The 25429-nt window shown below is 46.3% G+C and overlaps 1 protein-coding gene and 1 non-coding gene across 3 annotated transcripts in view; one reads left to right on the top strand and one right to left on the bottom strand.

Moving 5' to 3' along the window:
• Positions 1–3471, bottom strand: part of FAM166C (family with sequence similarity 166 member C) — a 59826-nt gene extending 56355 nt beyond the window's left edge. Inside the window, exon 1 of one of the 2 annotated variants that reach the window (XM_040348381.1) lies at positions 3271–3471. In XM_040348381.1, coding sequence (XP_040204315.1) covers positions 3271–3344 — 74 coding nt within the window. In that variant the 5' untranslated portion in view covers positions 3345–3471. The remainder of the gene's footprint in view (positions 1–3270) is intronic. The other variant, XM_040348382.1, reaches the window with a different exon arrangement.
• Positions 3472–22257: 18786 nt separating this feature from the next.
• Positions 22258–22329, top strand: TRNAT-CGU. The gene has a single exon. It is a non-coding gene; the product is annotated as a tRNA-Thr (tRNA).
• The last annotated feature ends 3100 nt before the right edge of the window (positions 22330–25429 follow it).

The raw sequence follows: 25429 nt of genomic DNA on the forward strand, positions 1-25429 counted from the left end.
CACATTTTTTGGTGTCAGTGAGAGGAGTAATAACCCATCGTTGGTGTAATTGGGAGGAACTGTGCCCCTTTGTTGGTGTTATTAGAAGGAAATTGTTCCTCATTGTTGGTGTCATTAGGAGGAATTGTGCCCCATTGTTGGTGTCATTAGGAGGAATTGTGCCCCATTTTTTATGTCAGAAGATGAAATATTGCCCCAAGGGCCAGATAAAAGCAAGTAAAGGGCCACATCTGGCCCCCACGCCGCAGTTTTGAGACCCCTGATCTAGGGCAATTAAAGGCTTAACTGTGTTGCCTAACAAGTGCTTTATGTGTTTTTGCAGTGCCTCAGTGTGAAAGGGGCCTAAGGCATTTTTACAGAGAGGGGCGTTTTTGTAGCGGTTTTTTTAGCGCCCAAAAGCTGCTCCAAAGATGCTGCTTGCAGGACTCAGTGTGAAAGGGTCCATAGAGATGCATGGATTGTTTGCACATGCACTAAAATTGTCTGTTTATTAAAACAAATTATTTGTTACAAATATTTTTGTCCTCTTTGTGTATGTTTAGGTGACGAGGGGGGGCGCCACGGGATTAACTCGCACAGGGCGCCTGAACACCTAAGGCCGGCCCTGTGTCCAACGCGATGACGTAAAACACTATGACGTGCTGAGAAAAATGAAGTTTAATGCTTCCGAGCATGCGTCGACTTGATTCTGAGCATGCGTGGATTTTTGACCGATGGACTTCCCCACAGACGATCGTTTTTTCTATCGGTTTTTTAACCATAGGAAACATTTAAAACAGGTTCTATTTTTTTTTCACCGATGGAAAAAAAAACGATCGGGGCACACACGATCGGTTCGTCCCATGAAAACGGTCTATCGGTCCGTTTTCATCAGACAAACCGATCGTGTGTACAGGGCTTTAGTGCTTTCTGTACAGCACTGTGGTACAGTATACAGTGGAACCTTGGATTACGAGTATAATCCGTTCCAGGAGAATGCTCGTAATCCAAAGTACTCGCATATCAAAACGAGTTTCCCCATTGAAGTCAATGGAAACGAAAATAATTTGTTCCGCATTGACATCAATGGCATGCAATACCGCATGTGGCCAGAGGTGGGGCACCGGAGAGCCTCGGAATCACTCGGAAAGACCCGAGGACTCCACGGGTGAACTTGGAAAACCTCGGAAAGGCTTGTGAACGGAGTACTTCCGAGATTTTTTTGAGCATTTCTGAACGGTTCCACATGGCGCCGATTGCTGCCGATTGGCGTCTTTTGGCTCTGCTCGGCTCTGGTGCCCCCCCACACCTGAGGCCAAACGCAGTATTGCACACCGCTTTGGCTTGAATCCTGTCACAACACCCGCAAGATGAGTCAGGATTTTTTTAAATGCAGAGCTCGTATTGCGAAACGCTCGTTAACCGCGTTACCGCAATCCGAGGTTCCACTGTATGTCAGAGCACATTAGAGTGTAAGCTCCTCTTGTACAGACAGGCTTAGCGTTTTCTGTACAGCGCTGTGCTGTGGTATATGTCAGAACTATATTAATGTATAATAATATTGTGTGTGACTGTGGTGGGAACATTAGAGTGTAAGCTCTTCTGGTGCAGAGACTGATGTGACTGGCTTAGTGAGCTCTGTACAGCACCATGGAGCTATATAAATGTATAATAGTAGTGTGTGACTGTGGGAGGACATTAGAGTGCAAGCTCCTCTGATTACAGACAGTGGGGTAGATTCAGGTATCTACGCTATAAGTTACGGCGGCGCAGCGTAGTGTATTTACGCTACGCCTCCGCAACTTACAGGAGCAAGTGCAGTATTCACAAAGCACTTGCTCCGTAAGTCGCGGCGGCGTAGCGTAAATTGGGCTGGCGTAAGCGTGCGTAATTCAAATGTGGAAGGGGGCGTGTTTTATTAAAATTTATGATGACCTGACGTGATTGACGTTTTGTATGGACCGTCCGTGTACATATCCCAGTGTGCATTGCTTCCAAGTACGGCGCAACAACGTATTGGTTTCGACGTGAACGTAAATTACGTCCAGCCCTATTCGCGAACGACTTACGCAAACGACGTAAAAAATTCAAATTTCGAAGCGGGAACGACGTCCATACTTAACATTGGTTGCGCCTTCTAATAGCAGGAGCAACGTAACGCCGAAAAAGCCTTAACGCAAACGACGTAAAAAACAAACGTACGTTTGTGAATCGGCGTAAGTAGGTAATTTGCATACTCTACGCTGAAAACTACGGGAGCGACACCTAGCGGCCAGCGTGAGAATGCACCCTAAGATACGACGGCGTAAGAGACTTATGCCAGTCGTATCTTAGGCTAATGTCGGCGTATCTAGCTTTCTGAATACAGAAAGTAGATACGCCGGCGTAAATCGTTCGTGAATCTACCCCACTGATGTCACTGGCTTAGTGTTTTCTGTACAGCGCTGTGGTATATGTCAGAACTATATTAATGTATAATAATATTGTGTGTGATTGTGGTGGGAACATTAGAGAGTAAGCTCTTCTGGTGCAGCGAATGGAACAGGCTTAGTAATCTCTGTCCAGCACCATGGAATATGTCAGAGCTATATAAATGTATAATAGACGTGTTTCACTGTGGGAGGACATTAGAGAGTAAGCTCTTCTGGTGCAGCGAATGGGACAGGCTTAGTAATCTCTGTCCAGCACCATGGAATATGTTAGAGCTATATAAATGTATAATAGACGTGTGTGACTGTGGGAGGACATTGGAGTGTAAGCTCTTCTGGCACAGACAGTGATGTCGCTGGCATTGTGTCTTCTGTACAGTGCTGTGGTATATGTCAGAGCTATATAAATGTATAATAGACGTGTGTGACTGTGGGAGGACATTAGAGTGTAAGCTCTTCTGGTACAGACAGTGATGTTGCTGGCATAGTGTCTTCTGTACAGTGCTGTGGTATATGTCAGAGCTATATAAATGTATAAGAAAAATATCTGTGTGTGACATTAGAGTGTAAGCTCTTCTGGTGAGAGTCTGTTGTGTTTACTGTACAACATTGTAGCATATGTCAGCGTTATATAAAAGTATAATACTATTGTGTGTGTGGTGGGGCATTAGAGTGTAAGCTCCTCTGGTGCAGAGAAGGTGATTGGCTCAGTGATCTCTGTACAGCACTGTGGTATATGTCAGAGCTAATCCACATGTACAATGCACTAGGCAGTGACCCAGTGAGGGGGTGGGGAGGGGAGAGGGATCAGTTGTCCTCTAGGTGTGCAGACATGGAGCATATGTCATCCACTGACACTTACCCAGGCATGAGAGCAGGTGGGATGTAGGTGGCATTGTTGTGGGTGATCAATGTGCCGGCACTTCTGGACGCCATCTGTCACCCGGTGCCGTGACCAATGTGACTCACAGGGAAACCCAAGACCCTTGGCTGGAGGCTTCAGTACCCGGGACACACAGCTCTGTCCTGACACGCTAACCTGCGTCTCCCTGGTGACCGTCACCGAGCAACCTGACAACACCACAGTCTACACAATACACGTCTTCAGCCTGTGACATGCCTGGGGGTACAGGCTGAAGTGAGACAAAACTAGATAAAAGGAGCCAAAAACTAATGACAGTTCATAATAAAGTTAATTCTTACTTAGGAGGGACCATACTTTATACAATGTGATCGAAAATTAGATTTACCTAAAAACTATTAGCTGGATTCAGGTAGAGTTAGGTCGGCGTATCAGTAGATACGCCGACCTAACTCGGAATCTGCGCCGACCTAACTCGGAATCTGCGCCGACCTAGGTTTAAGTGTATTCTCAAACAGAGATACACTTAAACCTATGTAAGTTGCGACGGCTTGCGCCGTCCTATCTTAGGGTGCAATATTTAGGCTGGCCGCTAGGTGGCGCTTCCATTGCGGTCGGCGTAGAATATGTAAATCACTAGTTTCCGATTCACGAACGTACGCCTGCCCGACGCAGTACAGATACGCCGTTTACATAACGCTTTATCAGGCCTAAAGTTATTCCATCAACGAGTTGGAATAGTAATGTTAAAGTATGGCCGCCGTTCCCGCTTTGAAATTCGAAAATTTTACGTTGTTTGAGTAAGTCGTCCGTGAATAGGGATTTACGTCGTTTACGTACACGTCGAAATCAATAGGCCCGTGCGGCGGCCTTAGCCGCAATGCACACTGGGAAATGTAGGCGCGCGGCGCATGCGCAGTTCCAAAAAAACGTCAATCACGTCGGGTCAAGCCTAATTATCATAAAACACGCCCCCTCAACGGAATTTGAATTAGGCGCGCTTGCGCTACGCCGCCGTGACTTAGCAGGCAAGTACTTTGTGAATCATGTACTTGCCTCGCTAACTTACGGCGGCGTAGTGTAAACACGCTAAGCTACGCCACCGCAAAGTTAGGACACCCTACGTGAATCCAGCTATATGTGTGATTGGATAGACATTGGGTGCATTGTATAGGTTTGTCCTCATATTACACAGTATTGATAAATGTATATAAGATTGTACAGATTGCATAATGTATGCCAACTGTTAAAAAGTCGTGCAGAGTAGACAACATGGTAAAATTGTATTACCTAAGGCTGAGCCGATGGGTTAAATGCTGGGGTAGGCAACCTCGGCCCTCCAGCTGTGGTGAAACTACAAATCCCATCATGCCTCTGCCTCTAGGAGTCATGCCTGTGATCGTCAGGGTCTTGCAATGTCTCATGGGACTTGTAGTTTCACCACAGCTGGAGGGCCGAGGTTGCCTAGCATGGGCGTCCGCAGGTAGGGGCAAGGGGGGGCATCGGGGGTTCCCCACTCAGTCCTTATCCTAGCGCCGACCCTGCTCGCACCTGTACACAGCCGGTGACAGCTGGTGCGAGGAGCGGGACAGCGAAGGCCTCAATGGGTGGGCAGGATGACGTCACTCGGTCTACCCCCTCTGTCTCTCTCTGTCACCCCCACATGTATTCAGCCTCTTACAGTCTCTTGTGCCATGTATGCAATCTCTGATAGTCTCTTGTGCCATGTCCACAGTCTCTGACTGTCTCCTGTACAATGTCCGCAGTCTATGACCATCTCCTGTACCATGTCCGCAGTCTCTGACCGTCTCCTGTACCATGTCTGCAGTCTCTGACCGTCTCCTGTACCATGTCCCCAGTCTCTGACCATCTCCTGTACCATGTCCCCAGTCTCTTACCATCTCCTGTACCATGTCCCCAGTCTCTGACCATCTCCTGTACCATGTCCCCAGTCTCTTACCATCTCCTGTACCATGTCCGCAGTCTCTGACCTTCTCCTGTACCATGTCTGCAGTCTCTGACCATCTCCTGTACTATATCCGCAGTCTCTGACCATCTCCTGTACCATGTCCACAGTCTCTGACCGTCTCCTGTACCATGTCCGCAGTCTCTGACCGTCTCCTGTACCATGTCCCCAGTCTATGACCATCTCCTGTACCATGTCCGCAGTCTCTGACCGTCTCCTGTACCATGTCTGCAGTCTCTGACCATCTCCTGTACTATATCCGCAGTCTCTGACCATCTCCTGTACCATGTCCCCAGTCTCTGACCATCTCCTGTACCATGTCCCCAGTCTCTGACCATCTCCTGTACCATGTCCGCAGTCTCTGACCGTCTCCTGTACCATGTCTGCAGTCTCGGACCATCTCCTGTACCATGTCCGCAGTCTCTGACCATCTCCTGTACCATGTCCATAGTCTCTGACCATCTCCTGTACTATGTCCGCAGTCTCTGATTGTCTCCTGTACCATGTCCGGAGTCACTGACTATCTCCTGTACCATGTCCCCAGTCTATGACCATCTCCTGTACCATGTCCGCAGTCTCTGACCATCTCCTGTACCATGTCCCCAGTCTCTGACCGTCTCTTGTACCATGTCCGCACTCTTTGACCGTCTCCTGTACTATGTCCGCAGTCTCTGACCATCTCCTGTACCATGTCCACAGTCTCTGACCGTCTCCTGTACTATGTCCGCAGTCTCTGACCATCTCCTGTACTACGTCCGCAGTCTCTGACTGTGATAATGACAATGCTGAAAAGCGTCAGAGCATGGACTTCCTTAAAATTATGCTCCCCCTCCGAAAAAACGTATGAGGACGCCCATGTTGCCTTCCCGTAGGTTAAAGTGTATAAATCCCAAACTAGCAACACTCCTGGTCAGGGATGTAATTACGTATCGTGGGGCTCCAGAGAAAAATTCTGATGGGGCCCCTAACTAAGACAGGCCATAGATGATGCAATGTTGTTCCCTGAAACCATGGGCGGGGAGCCGTCCCTATCGGGAGAACACTATAGCTGTTGGCAATAATCGCATGTAAAAATCCAGCACGCTGGTTCTCTCCAAGTCTATCGATGGATCAACTTGGGTATAATCAGCCTGCCCATAGATGGTTCAAATCTCTGCTAATCCAGAGATCCCTGGTTCCTGCTGAACCAGCCGAGATTTGAACCATCAGTGACCACCTTAACTTTTTGTAAACAACTGTGACAATTCACGTCATTGATCTTAACATCATTTATTATTTGCTGAGCTCCCCTGTACACCTTTCCATTTTTCTCATGCATTTAAATGTGTATAGGCACGTCAAGCTCTTTATTGGATTTAATTAGCCACAACAGGAATTTATTGTTGCCATTGGAATGAATGAACACTCAAGCGCTAAACACACCTAACGTTTAGGCATTTATAGGTGCATTTGCACGCCTCAAGGGCCAGATTCTCAATGGGCTTACGACGGCGCAACGCCATTTGCGCCGTCGTAAGTCCTAATCTGGCCCAGCGTATCTATGCGACTGATTCTTAGAATCAGTTATGCATAGATATCCATTAGATCTGACAGGCGTAAGGCTCTTACGCTGTCAGATCTTAGATGCAATTTTTTTTCCCGCCGCTAGGTGTCGCCGACGTCGTTTTCCCCATCGTCTATGCAAATTAGCTATTTACGCGAGATTCCCGAAAGTACGCACGGTCGACGCAGTGAATTTACGACGTTTCCGTAGCATTTGCGACGCGTAAAGTTGCCCCTGCTATATGAGGGGCAACCAATGTTAAGTATGGCCGTCGTTCCCGCGTCGAAATTTAAAAATCTACGTCGTTTGCGTAAGTCATCCGTGAAACCAATGACGTCCTTGCGACGTCATTTAGCGCAATGCACGTCGCGAAATTTAAGGGACGGCGCATGCGCAGTACGATCGGCGCGGGAACACGCCTAATTTAAATGATCCACGCCCCCTACCTGGATCATTTGAATTAGGCGGGCTTGCACGGGAGGATTTACGCTACGCCGCCGCAACTTTACAGGCAAGTGCTTTGTGAATCAAGCACTTGCCCGTAAAACTTGCGGCCGCGTAGCGTAAACGAGATACGTTACGCACGCACAGTTTTACTCCAAGCTACGAGAATCTGGCCCCAAGTGTTTTTTATGCTTAACCACCTTAGCGTTGGCACCTCCCGGCCCTTTAGGAGGTTTCAGGCGCCTGGAGGCAGAGACGGGCATTTCGGTCACATGATCAGAAAGCCCCCAATCGCTCCCGATAGATTTAATGTACCTAGCATCCTACATTTACAGTTCATAGACTCTCATAGTCTTTCCCCTGGTCCCATCCTGTTGTTGAGGAAGGATGAAGATTCCATTTAGTAATACAGGATGATCCCATAATCACCTCTCTATCTACACTCAATCCTGGATCTTGTCAGCTTCCTGTGACAAGATGTTCCTCCTGTCCCTTGGAACTAGACACATAATTCCGCGTACACACGATCGGAAATTCCGTCAAGAAAACCGTGGATTTTTTCTGACGGAAATGTTGGCTAAAACTTCTGTTGCATACACACGGTCACACAAATCTTGTCGGAAATTCTGACCGTCAAGAACGATGTGACGTACAAGACGTACGATGAGCCCAGATCAATGAAGTTCAATAGGCAGTTCGGCTCTTTTGCTTGATTCTGAGCATGCATGTTTTTTTTTTTTTGCGCATCGGAATTGCATCCAGACAAGCGGATTTTCCAATAGGAACTTTTTTAGTCTGAAAAATAAAGAACCAGCTCTCAATCTTTTGTTGGCGGAAATTTTGAGAGCAAATGTCAGATGGAGCATACACACGGTCGGAATTTCCGACCAAAAGCTCACATTGGACTTTTCTTGTCGTAATCGTGTGTGTAGCACTACCCCCGGAGGAGCTGCTAGTTTGTTTTGGGTGGTATGTTACCTCTATTTCCTCGCCGTCTAGGGTATTCGATGAGAGCTGAGAGAAAGTTCAATGTTCACACTCCCCCCACTGAACTAGACACTGTCCCCAGTGTCAGAACCATGGCGTCTCAAGCCTGAGCACCCACACCTGAACCCACTTAAACAATACAAAGGGGAAGAAAGGGAAAGGAGAAAGAATAACATTTTACAAGTGTTATCACATCACAGTATCTGTACAATTCACACTATCATTCCTATCTATCTAGTTTGCCCCATTCTCCGACAGTCTTGATAGAAGATCAACTGGACCTAAAAAATAAAATAAAAACATAAGATAGAAACACACACACAATACTGAACAATATACATTTCCCAAGGCAGAGCGAAACTGCATCTTCTTTAACTGGTTGCCGACCAGCCGCTGTCGTTTTTGCGCGAGAGCCCGTAGCTATACGTCGCTCCCTGAAGCGGCCACTAGGGGCTGACTCCCGTGCGCGTGCCCGGCGGGCGCGATCGCTCGTCCCTGACTCCCGTTCACGTGCCCGGCGGGCACCCGCGATTGCTCGTTACAGAGCGGGGACCGGGAGCTGTGTGTGTAAACACACAGCTCTCGGTCCTGTCAGGGGAGAAATGCCTGACCGTCTGTTCATACAATGTATGAACAGCGATCAGTCATTTACCCTAGTGAGGCCACCCCCCCTACAGTTAGAACACAAGGGAACATACTTAACCCCTTCCCCGCCCCCTAGTGGTTAACCCCTTCACTGCCAGTGGCATTTTTATAGTAATCAATGCATTTTTATAGCACTGATCGCTATGAAAATGCCAATGGTCCCAAAAATGTGTCAAAAGTGTCCGAAGTGTCCTCCATGATGTCGCAGTACCGAAAAAAAAATCGCTGATCGCCGCCATTACTAGTAAAAAAAAATATTAATAAAAATGCCATTAAACTATCCACTATTTTGTAAACGCTATAACTTTTGCGCAAACAAATCAATAAACGTTTATTGCGATTTTTTTTTTTTTTTACAAAAAATATGAAGAAGAATACGTATCGGCCTAAACTGAGGAAAAAAAAAATTTTTTTTATATATTTTTGGGGGATATTTATTATAGCAAAATGTAAAAAATATTCATTTTTTTCAAAATTGTCGCTCTATTTTTGTTTATAGTGCAAAAACTAAAAAACGCAGAGGTGATCAAATACCACCAAAAGAAAGCTCTATTTGTGGGAAAAAAAGGATGCCAATTTTGTTTGGGAGCCACGTCGCATGACTGCGTAATTGTCAGTTAAATCGACGCAGTGCCAAATCGCAAAAAGTGCTCTGGTCTTTGACCAGCAATATGGTCCAGGGGTTAAGTGGTTAAAGATGGAGCTTACTCCTACCTCCTTAAGAGCATTTGAAAACTAAGTGGCAGGCAAAAATATGAAAAAAAAATGGAGAGAGGAAAAAAACAAAGGGCTAGATTCATACAGAATTTACGCCGGCGTATCTATTGATACGCCACGTAAATTCAAATCTGCACCGACGTATCTTCTTTCTGTATTCAGAAAGCAAGATACGCCGAAATTTGCCTAAGATCCGACTGGCGTAAGTCTCTTACAGAGGCCCAAATTTAGTAAAATCATAACGGTCTGAGTCATTTAACTCTCAGACCACCCTCTAAATTTAAAGCAGTGCCGGCTAAAAAAAATAGCAGGCCGCTACATGTGTTTGCGGCATAAGTCACATTTACATCTTAAAGGGGTTGTAAAGGTTTGTTTTTTATTTTCTAAATAGTTTCCTTTAAGCTAGTGCATTGTTGGTTCACTTACCTTTTCCTTCGATTTACCTTCTAAATGTTTTTTTTCTTTGTCTGAATTTCACAAAAAAAATAGTTCCTCATGGGCTTCTTGAAAGAGGGAAAAACAAACCCTACGAGCAAGTTCTGCTGGTTCTCATTCTTTATCCTACAAATAGAACCTGGGATCAGGCAAGGTGAGGGTTTTACCCTGATCATCAAGGGTGGTAATCGAATAGACACGGTCATCCTTTCCAGGCCGTTGAATAACCACCCGATCACTGTAGATGTGCCGTCCATAGCTCCAGGACTGCCGACAACCTTCAAACCAATGAGTTAAGATGGACGACAAATTAAAGTCCCAAGACGGCTTTGGAACTTTGAGGTAGTCCCAGATGGCTTCTCGGTACCATCCTTCACGGTTGTCCTCAATCTCCTTAATGGTGGCCTCGGGCACATAGGGGAACTCCGACCCATATTCAAGTGCTACCCTTTCCATGAGAATTTTTTGTAAGCGGGAAAGTTTGGGTAGTGTGCGGGAGTGTCCCAGCCCCGGCATCACACAGGCCTCAGGAGACCTTTTCAAAGTAGGTGTCATGGTTGGAGGCACATCCTTCCCTCCGGTGATATCACCTTTATCGAACACAACCTCCCAATTTACACTCGGGATTTCCGCCTGCGGCGTAGTATCCCCAGAGTCCATGGGTGAACATTTCCCTGAATTGCGGGTAGTGGCAGCATGAAATCTTTTATCCCATGTCAGTTCAGGAAATTCTGGCTCAAACCAATGATCATCCCCCGCTTCAGAGGATGAATCTATCTCAGAGCTTGCATATTTTTTTGCGGGCAAACAGGTACGCATAACTTTGCTCACATTGTCCCCAGCCCGCTTACCAGTTCCTGTCTTGGCCTCGACGAGGGCAACATCCTCCTCGGAGTCCGGTCCCGGTATATGCTGGGGTAGGCCTCGACCACAGCCGCGGGAGGCTTTCACGTAGCCCACCTTCTTTGCGGCGAACCGGGCAGGTACCATCGCCATACACGTGATTTTCGTCGTAGCATCCACACCTGCCTCGGAAACATTTGCATCAGTTCTGGGAAAGTCAATTGCGGCAGCAGACACAGCAGGCGTATCGGGCAAAGTAGTAGCCGTAGCAGGCCATGGAGTAGCTTCCTCCTCAGTAACGGCCCCTGTGATCCAGTCCACCTGATAAGCTTGGGACGACTCAGTAGGCTGGTCCACTTCAAAAAGGTACTTATTTACTGCATGGTAGATATTGGCCGAAAGGCTGGATCCGGACTGCCAGACCCTCACACCTTGGGCAGGACACACTGAGCGCCTCCACGCTTCCGCTTGTTTAAAACACAAAACGCCTCCGCGGCTTCATACGGATCCCCGTATCTGTCAATGAAGCTCCGGTTGACGCGGGACTCGCACTAGCTCCAGTCAGAGACATAACAGGCCTCAGACTTTCCGAAGGCCCAACGCCTTCGGAAAGTACCTCGACATAGCTGCACATGATCCTCTCTCCAGGACGGGCAATACACGCTGTCTTTTGGTGCCAGATACACTCACGTCTCACGCAGGGGCAGGTAACTCCTCCCACTTTCAGTTCTTTTTCTGGCATGCTGTCCAGGCACGTCACTCCGTTACATGTGCAGCCAACGCCTTTGGCTGAGCAACCTGACCTTAACCTCTTCTTTACAAGCACAGTCCAACACCTCGATAAATTCAGACTCTCAATGGCAAAATAAAGTCTAATCAGCCAAATCCCGGACGAGCCCCCACGTGTAGCACTTCCCCCTGGAGGAGCTGCTGGTTTGTTTTGGGTGGCATGTTACCTCTATTTCCTCGCTGTCTAGGGTATCCGATGAGAGCTGAGAGAAAGTATACTTATTTTTCTCTGATTTATTTGCTGAACTTTGGTTAAAGAAGAAAATAAGTAGTTGAAGAGGTGGAAGGGTAACAGGTAATAGGTTCAGGTGCATAACTTTTATCCGGAAACACTCCTGCTTCCAACAGCACAGATTTTGTCACCACTCTAGCCAGAGTGGGTATTGCGTACCCGGATAGGCCTCACTCACTAGCCTAGCAGCCGGGATGGCGCACGGAAAATTGGTAAAGTCTATGCCACAGACCTTCCAACTGATGGAGGTATATTCGGTCCAAAATCTTCTTAACACATGATTTAGCACCTGTTTCTCTCCTGAGTGAACTCTTGTAGACTTAGGACTGACAAGCGACCTTCAATCAAGTGGCAACCGTAGACCCAGTCTGACTACCGGGCCTACTTGGTAGATCTTAACTCCTGACCAACGTGGTTCAGGAGCCAGGAACACAGGAACACGCACCCCCCCGGCCAGGAGGGCCACTCACGGTTGGTGGTGGGACGACAGACCAGCGATCGACGACCGCGGTCCAATGACGTCTGCTTCTTAAGTACTCCTCTCCAGCATGCACAGCGAGACGATCAACTCCCACTGATTGGCTGCCGACGAAGAACACCCAAAACACCTTGGACTGACTTCTAACATCCTTGACCTGGGGTGGTACCGACACCCCAGACAAACAATAGTGGTCACTCGCAGTACAGCCATGGCTGGAACAGAGGCCCAAATTTAGTAAAATCATAACGGTCTGAGTCATTTACCTCTCAGACCACCATCTAAATTTAAAGCAGCGCCGGCTAAAAAATAGCAGGCCGCTACATGTGTATGCGGCATAAGTCACATTTACATCTTAAAGGTGTTGTAAAGGTTTGTTTTATATTTTCTAAATACTGTATTTATCGGGGTATACCGCGCCGGCGTATAACGCGCACCCCAACCTTAGAAAGGTAGTTTAAGGAAAAAAAGAAAACTTAAATTTTTGCCCTGTTTCCATAGGCGGCCTTGTCCGGTGTCCGTCTGCGGCCTTGCGCGGGGTCTGTCCAGCCTTGTGGGTGTCCGTCTGCGGCTTCCTTGCGCGGGGTCCATCCAGCCTTGTGGGTGTCCGTCTCTGTCCAGCGTGTCCATCTGCGAGTCCATCCGCACCTTGCCCTGGGTTGCAGCGGTGTTTGTTTTTGGATTTGGCGCCGAGAGGAGGCGGATTTCCTGTGTGTTCGGCTCCTCTCGGCTTGTCTCGGCTCCTCTCGCGTGGCTGCGGGCGGAGCCGAGCATGGCCGAGCCTAGCCGAGTGTGCAGTACACTCGGCTCGGCTCTAGGCTCAGAGAGACAACGGGGATCGGCGTATAACGCGCACCCACGATTTCCCCCTGATTTTAAGGGGAAAAAACTGTGCATTATACGCCGATAAATACAGTAGTTTCCTTTAAGCTAGTGCATTGTTGGTTCATTGTTGGTTCACCTTTTTCTTCGATTTCCCTTCTAAATGTTTTTTTTCTTTGTCTGAATTTCACACTTCCGATTTCTCCCCAGTAAGCTTGCCCCCATCATCCGATGGGGGTTAGTCAGCTAAAAAAGCTTACTGAGGAGGAACAAGAAGTGAGAAATTCAGACAAAGAAAACAAAGAAAAAACTAATTTAGAAGGGAAATGGAAGGAAAAGGTAAGTGAACCAACAATGCACTAGCTTAAAGGAACCTATCTAGAAAATAAAAAACAAACCTTTACAACCCCTTTAATGAGGAGCTCTAGGCTCCTTCAGAAAAAAATAAAAGTCAAATATTGAAGCTGCTGACTTTTAATATTAGGACACTTACCAACCCAGGGATCCCACGGTGTCTTCACCCAAGCCTATTTTTCAGTCGGCTTTCGGGTGCTGCCGCCACCATCTCCACTAAGAGAAATGTTTCCCCTACTGCGCAAGCTTTGTAAGTGGCTTTGTAAATGGCTCAGCGGTGGGGGGAGGAGGAGGGGGGCCGAACTTCCGTCTCACTTTGCCGTGGCAAGATCAGTCAGAAGTGTGAGTGGGTACCTGGTAAAACCAGGTGCCCATGTAAAGGTGTTGTATCAGGTTGAGGTCAGGACTCTGTGCAGGCCCAGGCTCCACCTCACAATGGGAGACAGGGCCTTTTTTTTATCTTGATAGCGTCCTTTACCTTAATGCAGTGCTGTTGTCATGTCCTCATCGTTCGTTTTTGCTCTCAAGTTGCTGTAATTCTTCTCTGATCTCCACACTTCCTGGTTGTCTGTTTCCTGATGACCACAGTACTGGGAGCTTTCTCTCTGTGGTCACTAATCAAGGAGGTGTGATTACTGTGTGTCTAAAACCCCACAGCACCAATCAGTTTCGTTTTCCAAACCATCACTGCCCTGTATTGGCTCTGTGGCTCTGTACATCACAGAAGCAGGAAATAACATGCAAAAACAAAACTAGAAACTACAGGTACATTATGATTGATTTTTATGTATTTTTAATCATTTTTAAAAGGAATCAGTTAACTATTATGTCTCTATACCCTGTAAACAGTCATTTCAGCAAAAAAAATGTTTTCCTTTATAACTCCTTTAAGACTTTTTTTTTTAGCTAAGCTTTTTGCCCATTTTAGATGTTTATAAACTGTTTATATGATTCATTTTTTCTGAGGGCCGCACATCACATCCCAAAGAGCTGCAGGTTGGACACCAGGGCTATAGATGATCCTTCTGTTACCAAACATCATTTATTTACCGCCTATTAGTCATTATTGAGAGCGGAGATACTCCCAATTATCTATGCATTACTATCCCAGATTAATAGAAGATCAAAGGAGACATTTCCAACCTGCTACTTCTGATTTTATCTCCTTCTTCAGTTACTGCAATTTTCAGTGTAAGATTGCTGCGTAATCATTTTAATAATTATTCAGCATTTGTTTGATTCTACGGATAACCCTTTTTGAGGCCTTTTGTACATGTATGCTCCAAGCCTATGTATGTTCATCCTTCCGTGACATCAGTGGCGTCACTAGGGTTGGTGTCACCCGGTGCGGTAAAACATGGTGTCACCCCCCCTCTGTCTAGGCTGCCCAGCACCAAGCAGGCAGCGCACGGGCACGGGGCGCACCCCAAACCAGCCCCTGTAAATGATAGTATAGGGCAGTATAGTGGCAGGTTAGGGTAGTATAGAGTGGTATAGTAGCAGGTTGGTGTAGTGGGGTGGTATAGGACAGGTTAAGGTGGTATAGGGCATGTTGGGGTAATATAGGGTAGTTTGGGGTGGTATAGGGCAAGTTAGGGTTGCATAGGGCAGGTTGGGGTGGTATAGGGCAAGTTAGGGTGGTACAGGGCAGGTTGGGGTGGTATAGTGCAAGTTAGGGTGGCATAGGGCAAGTTGGGATGGCATGGGAAAGGTTGGGGTGGTACAGGGCAAGTTAGGGTGGCATTGGGCAGGTTGGGGTGGTATAGGGCAAGTTATGGTGGCATAGGGCAGATTGGGGTGGTACAGGGCAAGTTAGGGTGGCACAGGGCAAGTTGGGGTGGCATGGGAAAGTTTGGGGTGGTACAGGGCAGGCTGGGGTGGTACAGGGCAGCCTGTGGTGGCACAGGGCAGGCTGTGGTGGTACAGGGCTGTTTGGGGGGGTACAGGGCAGGCTGGGGTGGTATAGGGCTGTTTGTGGTGGTACAGGGCAGGCTGGGGTGGCACAGAGCAGGCTGGGGTGGTACAGGGCAGGCTGGGATTGCACAGGGCAGGCTGGGATTGCACAGGGCAGGCTGGGCATGTCAGCTAAAAAAAACAAAAAAACGGGATGGTGTCACCCCTCTAGCGGGTGTCACCCGATGCGGACCGCACCCCCCTAGCAACGCCTCTGCGTGACATCTCCGATGGGAGATCTGGAGAGACAATGACAGGGGCGGACTGACCATTCGGGCACTCGGGCACCATGCCACTAGATAAAACTAGACTGCTAAAAAAAGGTATTTACATTGGTATGTATAGATGGCCAGGGAAGGAAACATTAAAATGTTGGTTTATTGCTTAACCTTTCCTTCCACTTTAACCAACTAAGATCCTTAGAGGCTTGAGAAAAAGGCATCACCGGGTTGAAACGCGTAGCCACACTTCCTTCATGCTTCCAGGTATCTGGTTACCCCTCTTTTACACCTCTCGGTGTCTAATGTCTATAACTTGATTCCCACGCTGTCAATTCAGTCTGTGGGCTTGTTACTGGAGATTATTGCTCCATCTGCCTTGGATCCTCACATTTATAAAGAATGACCACATAGCTTATGATTGTAACGCTACTGGCGTTATCCTGTGTGAAACGAGCGCAGCCTTACCTGATTCCTACAGCTGCGCTCGTCTCCCTGTATTCGCCGCGTCACTTCCGGTGCGCCGCGGCTTGCGTTCCACGCTGGAACGCGGAAGCGCGCCGCAGCCTGCGCTGTCAATTCCCCGCGCTCAGCGGGCTATTTAAACCCACAGCAATGACGGCAGGGTGTTCCACTATTTTGTTGGACCCCTGCCGTCACCTGGGACCCGCTGACCAACCCTCTGAACCAGCTGTCCAGAGAACGAATCCCTCATCCAGCTCCCTGAGCAGCACCTCGTTCCAGGCTCCAATCCTACAGGGATCCCTCATCCAGCTCCCTGAGCTGCACCTCCCTCCAGGCTTCAACTCTCCAGGGATCTCCCATCCAGTCTGTCTGCTGACATCAGCAAGGATTCCTACCACCTTGTCCTCTTTGACATTCCAGGAGCAAACCTACAGTTCCTACATCAGATGTTCAACAGAACCGCAAGTATCAATATCTGAACTTAACAGTCTAATCAGGGTTTACTATATTGAACTTCTATGGAACTTTGCTTGTTAGTTTACCCTTATTCTGATCAGATGAGACTTGTTGCAATTACATGCCCTTAAACTGAAGTACTTATTATTGGAACACTATTTTGATTCTCTCCAGAGACTGTATTCATATACTTTTGTTTTATGTCATATTACTAGTTCCTAGCTGGCGCATATATTTTGACAGACACTTTACTCTAAGGAATATACGCTTATGAATTAATATACATCTTAATTATGTTGGTTACTCCAGCTGAGGTTGTGATGAAATAAACCCTCAACTCTTTAAACCTACAAAAGAGTGACTAAGTGGTTGACACCTGAGAAACCTCCGCAGCTGAGATCCAATTAATTAATTAATTAATTAATTAATTAATTAAATCAAGTCAATACAGGAACGTCACAATGATATGCACTTTTCTACTTATTACATGTGAGTGCCCAATTTGCTTTTTTTATTTTTAATAAAGGATCTAATTTGCTGCACTTAGATGGTGCCCTCTTATGTTTCTTTGTGCAGCCACATGGCCACATTGAAAAACATGCTAAAAAAGGCATTTACCTAGGGGTTTGTTATAAAATGTATGGAGGGCCAGGGAAGGGCACATTTAAAGTGTTACTAAATCCACAACAGTAAAATCAGTCTGTATATGCAGTAAAGCATGTTTGTTATGTTACTCGCGGTGGAATCTAAGGGGTTAATCCTCTGCATTGTGTATAAAGTCTGCTTGATCTTGTATGCACAGATCCTCCTCTTCTTCCACTGACTCCAGAACATGTCCAGATAAGACAGAGCCTTTGGTGTCAGGCTGCACACGCTCTGTTTGGTGTGTATTGCTAGAGAGTTTTTTTTTCTTGGTAAAGTGCATGTGACCATAAGAGGGCCAATCAGCACTGTCCAGACAGAGGGTCAGGGGTCCTGCATCTTGATAGGACAGCTCAGTGCAGTATGAAAACTCCTCTTACAAGCTTTACCAAATACTGATATAAGTCACAAGACTGCTATATACTGATGATGAGAAAAGGTATTTAGTAGTTTATATTTACTAAAATAATTTAATTTCCATGTTCTGTGCACTGTGGGAGACCAGATATAGTAAATGCAGGGTCCTGGGTTTAGTAACACTGGTTACTGGTTGGTTTATTACATAGCCTTTCCTTCCACTTTAATCAATTGATGTCCTTAGGTGTTTTAAAACTTCCTGGACTTCAATTGGTAAAACAAGCTTATGGCTGCAACTGATGTCTCCCTAAAGAGAACCTTTCTGTGTTTGTTAGCCCCCTTGTAATAGCAGTAAAGTTGAATGAAAAAAGCATAATACTTGTGTAGCAGGTACTTCTGCAGACTGATCTAATCTATGATGGCAGAGCTGTCTGCTGCAGCAGCGTGGGCTTTTTCATCCGCCCTTTCTCTCTTCACACAGACACCCAGAACTGCTTGTTTGTAAACTCCCTATTGGAAGTTGTCTGGCTCAGGCTCTTCCAATAGGGAGTTTACAATCATCAGGCAGCAGCAAAGGACTGTGGAGGAGGAGATAAAAAGCCAGAGGAACTAGGCCAGAGCCTCTTTTTGCCTGCACCCCATCAGGAGAGCATCTCCTGCACTCTATGCATACTTGCCAACTGTCCCGTTTTTAACGGGACAGTCCCGTCAAATAGGACCTAGTCCCGGCTAATTTAGCCTGCCGGGACTTGTCCCGGCTAGTGGGGAAGGCAGGTGCGGCTTCTGGGTCTCGGCAGGGGCCACGGGCGTAGGAACTGGGGGGGGCGCATCCCCCCCCAGGAAATAATGCGGGGGGGACAGGTATGGTAAAATCCCCCCCAGATGTGACAGCGCAGTCACTAAACTGTGTGCCCGCTGGCGCCGACTCACTGGCTGCTGCATGCACTCCTGGCTGGCTCCCTTTCCTCCTGTGCATCTCCTCGCACCCCCCCCCTCCATGGAGGATTGATTTGGTTCATTCCACCGACGTGCGCCGCGTGACGTCACGCCGGCGGCCGGAGGTGAGAGGTGAGAGAGGGAGGAGGGAGCGAGAGTGACTGTCGGCGCCAGAGAACAAGACAGACAAGTCACGAGGAGCCTGCTGCGGCGCCTAGGCCTGGCCTGCCTACAGTAAAAACTGTCTGCAAGAAGACAGAGACAAGTCAGAGACTAAAGAGTAAGAAAGTATTGTGTATTGGGGAGGGGGGTGTTGGACTGAGCTGAGGACCTCAATGTTTTTTTTTTTTCTTTAGTCAGAGAAGGCAAGCTCAAAATAACAAACATTTTTTTAAACTGCTATTTTTTATTTAAAAAATTATGGTCACCTCAGGCTGAGGTGACCATAATTTATTAAATAAAAAATAGCAGTTTAAAAAAATGTTTGTTATTTTGAGCTTGCCTTCTCTGACTAAAGAAAAAAAAAACATTAATTGCAGCCTCACTGTGCCACCAAACGCAGTCACTGTGCCATCACATGCAGCCACTGTGCCCATCAAACGTAGCCACTGTGCCCATCAATTGTTGCCACTGTGCTCATCACATGCAGCCACTGTGCCACCAAACGCAGCCACTGTGCCATCACATGCAGCCACTGTGCCCATCAAACGCAGCCACTGTGCCCATCAATTGTCGCCACTGTGCCCAAACACATTCACTGTGCCAATCACACACAGCCACTGTGCCCATCAAACGCAGCCACTGTGCCCATCAATTGTCGCCACTGTGCCCATCACACGCAGCCACTGTGCCACCATTTTTACTGATGCCATGTGGGTTAATTTTTACTAATGCTATGTGGGTTAATTTTTACTGATGCCATGTGGGTTAATTTTTACTGATGCCATGTGGGTTAATTTTTACTTATGCCCTGTGGGTTGATTTTTTACTAATGCCATGTGGGTTAATTTTTACTGATGCCATGTGGGTTAATTTTTACTGATGCCATGTGGGTTGATTTTTGCTGATGCCATGTGGGTTAATTTTTACTGATGCCATGTGGGCTAATTTTTACTGATGCCATGTGGGTTAATTTTTACTTATGCCATGTGGGTTGATTTTTACTAATGCCATGTGGGTTAATTTTTACTGATGCCATGTGGGTTAATTTTTACTGATGCCATGTGGGTTAATTTTTACTGATGCCATGTGGGTTAATTTTTACTTATGCCATGTGGGTTAATTTTTGTGATAAGAATTTTAAACTTTAAGCAGAAGTAGTGCAGCTGAATGGGAGAATTATTCCAACTCTGCTACATTGGTCTTAAGTTTGAAATTCCTGTTTCAATTTCCTGTAATTCTCTCTTTATTGAGTAGACCCTATAATCTGATAAGTAGGCGAAGATTATGCGGAGTGGGTGGAGCTTCGGGGAAGTGAGTGTGGTAATTAATTAATAGCTGTGCTGCAAAGTGTCCCTGGAATTTTTTTTCAAATGTTGGCAACTATGCTCTATGTGTGTGTGGAATCGCGGCCTACCAAGGGGCACACAGCCTGCAGATCCAACCCAGAGGAACAGACTGTCCATGCTAAAGAAGGACACCCTGCAACAGCTCAAGGACTGAATGCCACTGCGACACACCTGCATCTAAGATCAATCGATCGCTCAGGGGAGGACCGCTGACTGTGCACAGGATTTGGTGAGGGGCTTTGCCTAGGAACCTTTAAAGCTTTTCATAGAATGCCACATCTAAATATTGTCCATAGAGCTCCTACATTGCTGGTGAAGATAATAAAATGTAAAGCTTTGCCTCCAGGACATTACCGCGGTTGCTCTTAAAGGGGACACACAACGGGTATTGAGATCATTTCACTGGGTGTGTACTAGAGATATCCTAGGCCGGCCTGGGGTTCCCCTTTAGCCACAGCATCCCACACACACACCAAAAGTTATTGGGGAGTCTATTTAAGCTGTACATATTTGTTACCTATTGCTTTCATTGTTTGCATAGTGTTCCTGACAGTTTTCTTTAAACTGTTTCAACCAAGTCCTGGGTACTTACACAGGTCCTGGCTGACTGACGTTAACCTGAATTTTACTTTTCTTCAAGTAAACTACAAGAAGAACTGTGTTGTGTATTCCTGCTGAGTTCTTCCATTAACCACTTCCCGCCCGGTCAATAGTATATTGACGTCCGGGAAGTGGTTGTGTTATCCTGACTGGACGTCTATTGACGTCCAGCAGGATAACATGCCGGCGCACGCCGATCGGTGATGCGGGGTGTCAGTCTGACACCCTGCATCTCCGATCTCGGTAAAGAGCCTCAGACGGAGGCTCTTTACCACGTGATCAGCCGTGTCCAATCAAAGGGGCTGGGACAGTTCAGTGGGGTTGAAAGGCAGAGACAGTAACGGGCTGAACAAACAAAAGCAGCTCCCTCAGGGATCTGCTACACTTGTAATAAAATAAATAATTCAACAAATTTAAATGCACCCCCAATCTGCCCCGTATATACACGAGAATGCATACACATGCTTGCATGTATATGTAAACATGCACCAAACATGTAAGGGATCAGAGTGAAAGCAATCATTCTAGCGCCATAACTCTCGATTAACTCTAAACTGAAATAATTATGGTACCTAACATTTTTCATAGCTGACATTTTAAAGTGCCGTCATTTTTAGCTATTTCACTGTCACGCACAATTATATGTCTTGACATGTTTGGTATCTAGTTACTCAACACAGTGGCCCGGATTCAAAGAGCAATTGCGCCTGCGTAACCATAGTTACGCAGCGCAATTGCTTACTTGCGCCGGCGTAACGAATGCTCCTGATTCAGGAACCTCGTTACGCCGACTGCAGCCTAAGATATGCGTGGCATAAGGCTCTTATGCCCGCATATCTTAGGCTGCATTCTTGCGATGGCCGCTAGGTGGCGTTCCCGTTGTGCTCAGCGTATAGTATGCAAATTGCATACTAACGCCGATTCACAACGTTACGCGAGCCCTGCGTACGCAGTTTACGTTGTTTCCGTACGGCGGTTTTCGCGTAAGGCTGCCCCTGCTATTAGCAGGGACAGCCAATGTTACGTATACCCGTCGTTCCCACGTCGCAAAATTTACGTAGTTTGCGTAAGTGAATCGTGAATGGCGCTGGACGCCATTCACGTTCACTTTGAAGCAAATGACGTCCTTGCGACGTCATTTACCGCAATGCACGTCGGGAAAGTTTCCCGACGGAGCATGCGCTCTACGCTCGGCGCGGGAACGCGCCTAATTTAAATGATTCCCGCCCCCTACGGGATGATTTAAATTGCGCGCGCTTACGCCGGGCATTTTGCCGGAGCGCCCACGCAATTTACGGAGCTACTGCTCCGTGAATCGCGGGTAGCGCAGAATATTTGCGCGGGCGCAGGGCAAAAACGGTGCCCTGCGCCTACGTAAAAAAAGTGCAGATGTTACTGAATCTACCCCATTGTTTTTTTTTCCTGAAAATATGCGCTTGATTCAAAACAGTGCAAATATCCTGGGGCGTAATTTTTTTTAACTGCCACTATTTTATTCTCCAGGGCCTCTGCTTTCAGAAAGTGAATGTTTGGGGGTGACAAGCAATATTCTAGCTGTCCTGTTGGAAAAGTCATCATTCAGTCCAGGTAAGAGGAGGGCGCAGTGGCCAAGTGGTAAGGCGTTGGTCTCGTAAACCAAAGATCATGGGTTCAATCCCCATCTGTGCCTGGGTGATTTTCAGCATTTAAAGCTGAGCTCCAGGAAAAAAATCAAATCAAATCCTTAATAGCCACAAAGGACTTTCTGATCACCAAATACCTTTGCAAACCTAGATGTTTCTTTGTAAAAGTAGCAGTTACAAGGTTAAAAAAAGACACAAGTCCAACCTGCTTGAGAGGGGTTATGATTTCAATTTATAAATACGATACTGGTGACCCCACAATGGGGATAAAACTTTTCAGCGAAAGAGCATTTAAAAAGACTCGCAGCCATTCACTAAGATTAGAGGAAAATCGATTTAACCGGAAACTGCATAGAGGGTTCTTTACGGTAAGAGTGGTAAGAATGTAGATTTCCCTTCCACAAGCAATTACATTGGATATTCCTGTATGTTGTAATCCATTTAGGTGCTTATCTAATAGTGCTGAGACCACTGCTAGTGGAGGAGAATTCCACATTCTTACCACTCTTACCGTAAAGAACCCTCTATGCAGTTTCCAGTTAAATCCACATTAAGGTCTGGTGTAGATTTTAGGGGGAACTCCACGCCATTTTTTTTTTTAAATTTGGGGTGGAGTTCCCCTTAAAATCCACACCAGACCTGAAGGGTCTGGTTATGGATATTTAGGGGGAACCCTACGTCATTTTTTTTTAAATTGACGGCGGGGTTCCCCTTAAAGTGGAGGTTCCCCCTAAAAAAAATGTCTAACAATACATTCAGAAGACTGATTACACTGTGGGTATGCTGTTTTTTTTTTTTTTTCGTACATACCTCGTTATAGCCATCTCATCCCTCGGCTTCCGGGTATGATTCTTGCTGGACCTTGTTGATTGACGTTCCTCCGACCGGCGCATACTGCGCGTCACGACTTTCCGACAGAAGCCGAACGTCATTGCGCAGGCGCTGTATAGAGTCGCTCTATACGGCGCCTGCGCAGCGACATTCGGCTTCTTTCGGAATGTCGTGACGTCAAGTATGCGTCGGTCGGAGGAACGTCAATCAACTAGGAACGCCCAGACCCACAAGAATCATACCCGGAAGCCGAGGGATGAAACGGCGATATCGAGGTATGTACGAAAAAAAAAAAAAACAGCATACCCGCAGTGTAACCAGTCTTCTAAATGTATTGTTAGATTTTTTTTTTAGGGGGAACCTCCACTTTAATATCCATACCAGACCTAAAGGGTCTGGTTATTGAATTTGGGGAGACCTCTGCGCATTTTTTTTTTTTTTTACTAAAAGTCCGTGTCCCATTGACTTTAATGGGGTTCGGAGTTCGGGTTCGTTTTTTTTTTTAAAGTTCGGGTTCGGGTCCGAACCTGAACATGTTTATTTCATGTTTATTTCATGCTATGGAAGGTCAGAGGAAAGATTACAGAGCATCCCTCACCTTATTTCTCTTAAATGCAGCAAAAGCATTAATTCCGAGAAATTGGAGAATTAAAGATCCACCAAAAATAAAAGAATGGTTTAGTGAGGTAGATAAAATAAGAGCTAAAAAGTTATCAGGAAGAGGCAGAAATAAAATTCCAAGAAATCTGGGGGAAATGGATATACTTTAAGCAATCCCAGACTTATCTGAAGGTTATGGGGTGAGAAGATAACCTGCAGGCTGATATCCAGAAAGGGAGCTGTCTCCTTCCCTCTCTCTCTTCGGGTTTTTTTTTTTTTTTTTTTTTTTTTTCTTCCCTTCACTCTTTTTCACATAATTTGAAGTGAGGGGGAGGACAGAAGGTCCACCATCTTACTTCCTTAAAAAGTAAGGACACGGTTATAGGGATGGGTTATATTATAAAAGGGATACGTTTGTTAGGGGGTGTTTTAATCCCCCCTTATATTTTTTCTTTTTTTTTTTTCTTTTCTTTCTTTTTTTTTTAACACTCTCAAATTTTTTCACTTTGGCCCCCCCCCCTTTTTTTTTTATGTTTTTTTTGTTTTGTTTTGTTGACTGGGGAGAGGGGAGAGGAGAATGTGCCCCTAGTTTAAAGGATATCATTATAGAGATAGTATTGTAAGGATGGACCCAGCTCTGTACCCACACAAATGTTTTCTGTTATTTTTGTAATATGTAGTTTGTATATGTTAATGTTATATGTATGAAGAACCTGTGAATTTTATAATGACTGATATTTAAAAAAAAAAAAAACATTTTTGCAGAGAAAGTATGTAAAGTTCTTCTATTTATGTGGAAAAAAATAATAAAAACAATTTAAAACCGAACCTGAACATCCAGGTGTCCGCTCAACTCTAATTAAGAGTTTTAAGATGGATGAACTATGAATCCATCATTTATAGAATTTTCTCTAACCAATTCTTTAGGCAAATTAGGCGGCCGCAAGTCCCCTGTGGGGGGCGAGGCCTAATGCGACCGCCTAATTTACCTAATTAGAGAGCCGCCTCTGAAAATAAGTGTAAAATGCAAAACTCTGGTGGGTGTAACAAGATATCCACTTGCCCTCTTCTCAGTGTATGTATCCTTACTATGGAGGAATGCTGGGTGTAGCAAGATGGTGGTAACGGATCGTCACATCCGTTACCCATTCTGATGGGTCGCCATATCTGATGAAACACCTGCAGGAGGGGCGGAGACAAGACCAGTCACCCTGCACATGGAGAGAGAGAATCGGTGAACGGTCTTTATTACAGGAAGTGTGCTGTGTGAAGGGGGTGGGCACAGTTTCGGTAAGAATGTCGATAGACGCCCTTCCAGAAATGGGCAACCCCGCTGTAGCTATCCCATTACAGCACAGTGGCTCAGTAGTTAGCACATCTGTCTTATAACAATGTGGTGTTTGGTTTGAAACCTGACCAGGGCATTATCTGCATGGAGTCTGCATGGTCTTCCTGTGCTTGTGTGGGTTTCCTCTCAATACATCCTGGTACGTAAAGTAGTATGGGAGATAGGGACCTTAAAGTGACATTAAAGGGTCACTAAAGGCAAACTTTTTTTTTTTTTTTTAAATAACAAACATGTTATACTTACCTCTACTGTGCTGCTCGTTTTGCACGGGGCGTCCCCGAACCCTGTCTTCTGGGGTCCCTCGGCAGCTGTCTCGGCTCCTCCTCGCAAAAGCTTTCCACCTTCATGCGAGCAAGCTCGCATGGTGG

The sequence above is a fragment of the Rana temporaria genome, chromosome 4, assembly GCF_905171775.1.
Source record: "Rana temporaria chromosome 4, aRanTem1.1, whole genome shotgun sequence".
NCBI lineage: Eukaryota > Metazoa > Chordata > Amphibia > Anura > Ranidae > Rana > Rana temporaria.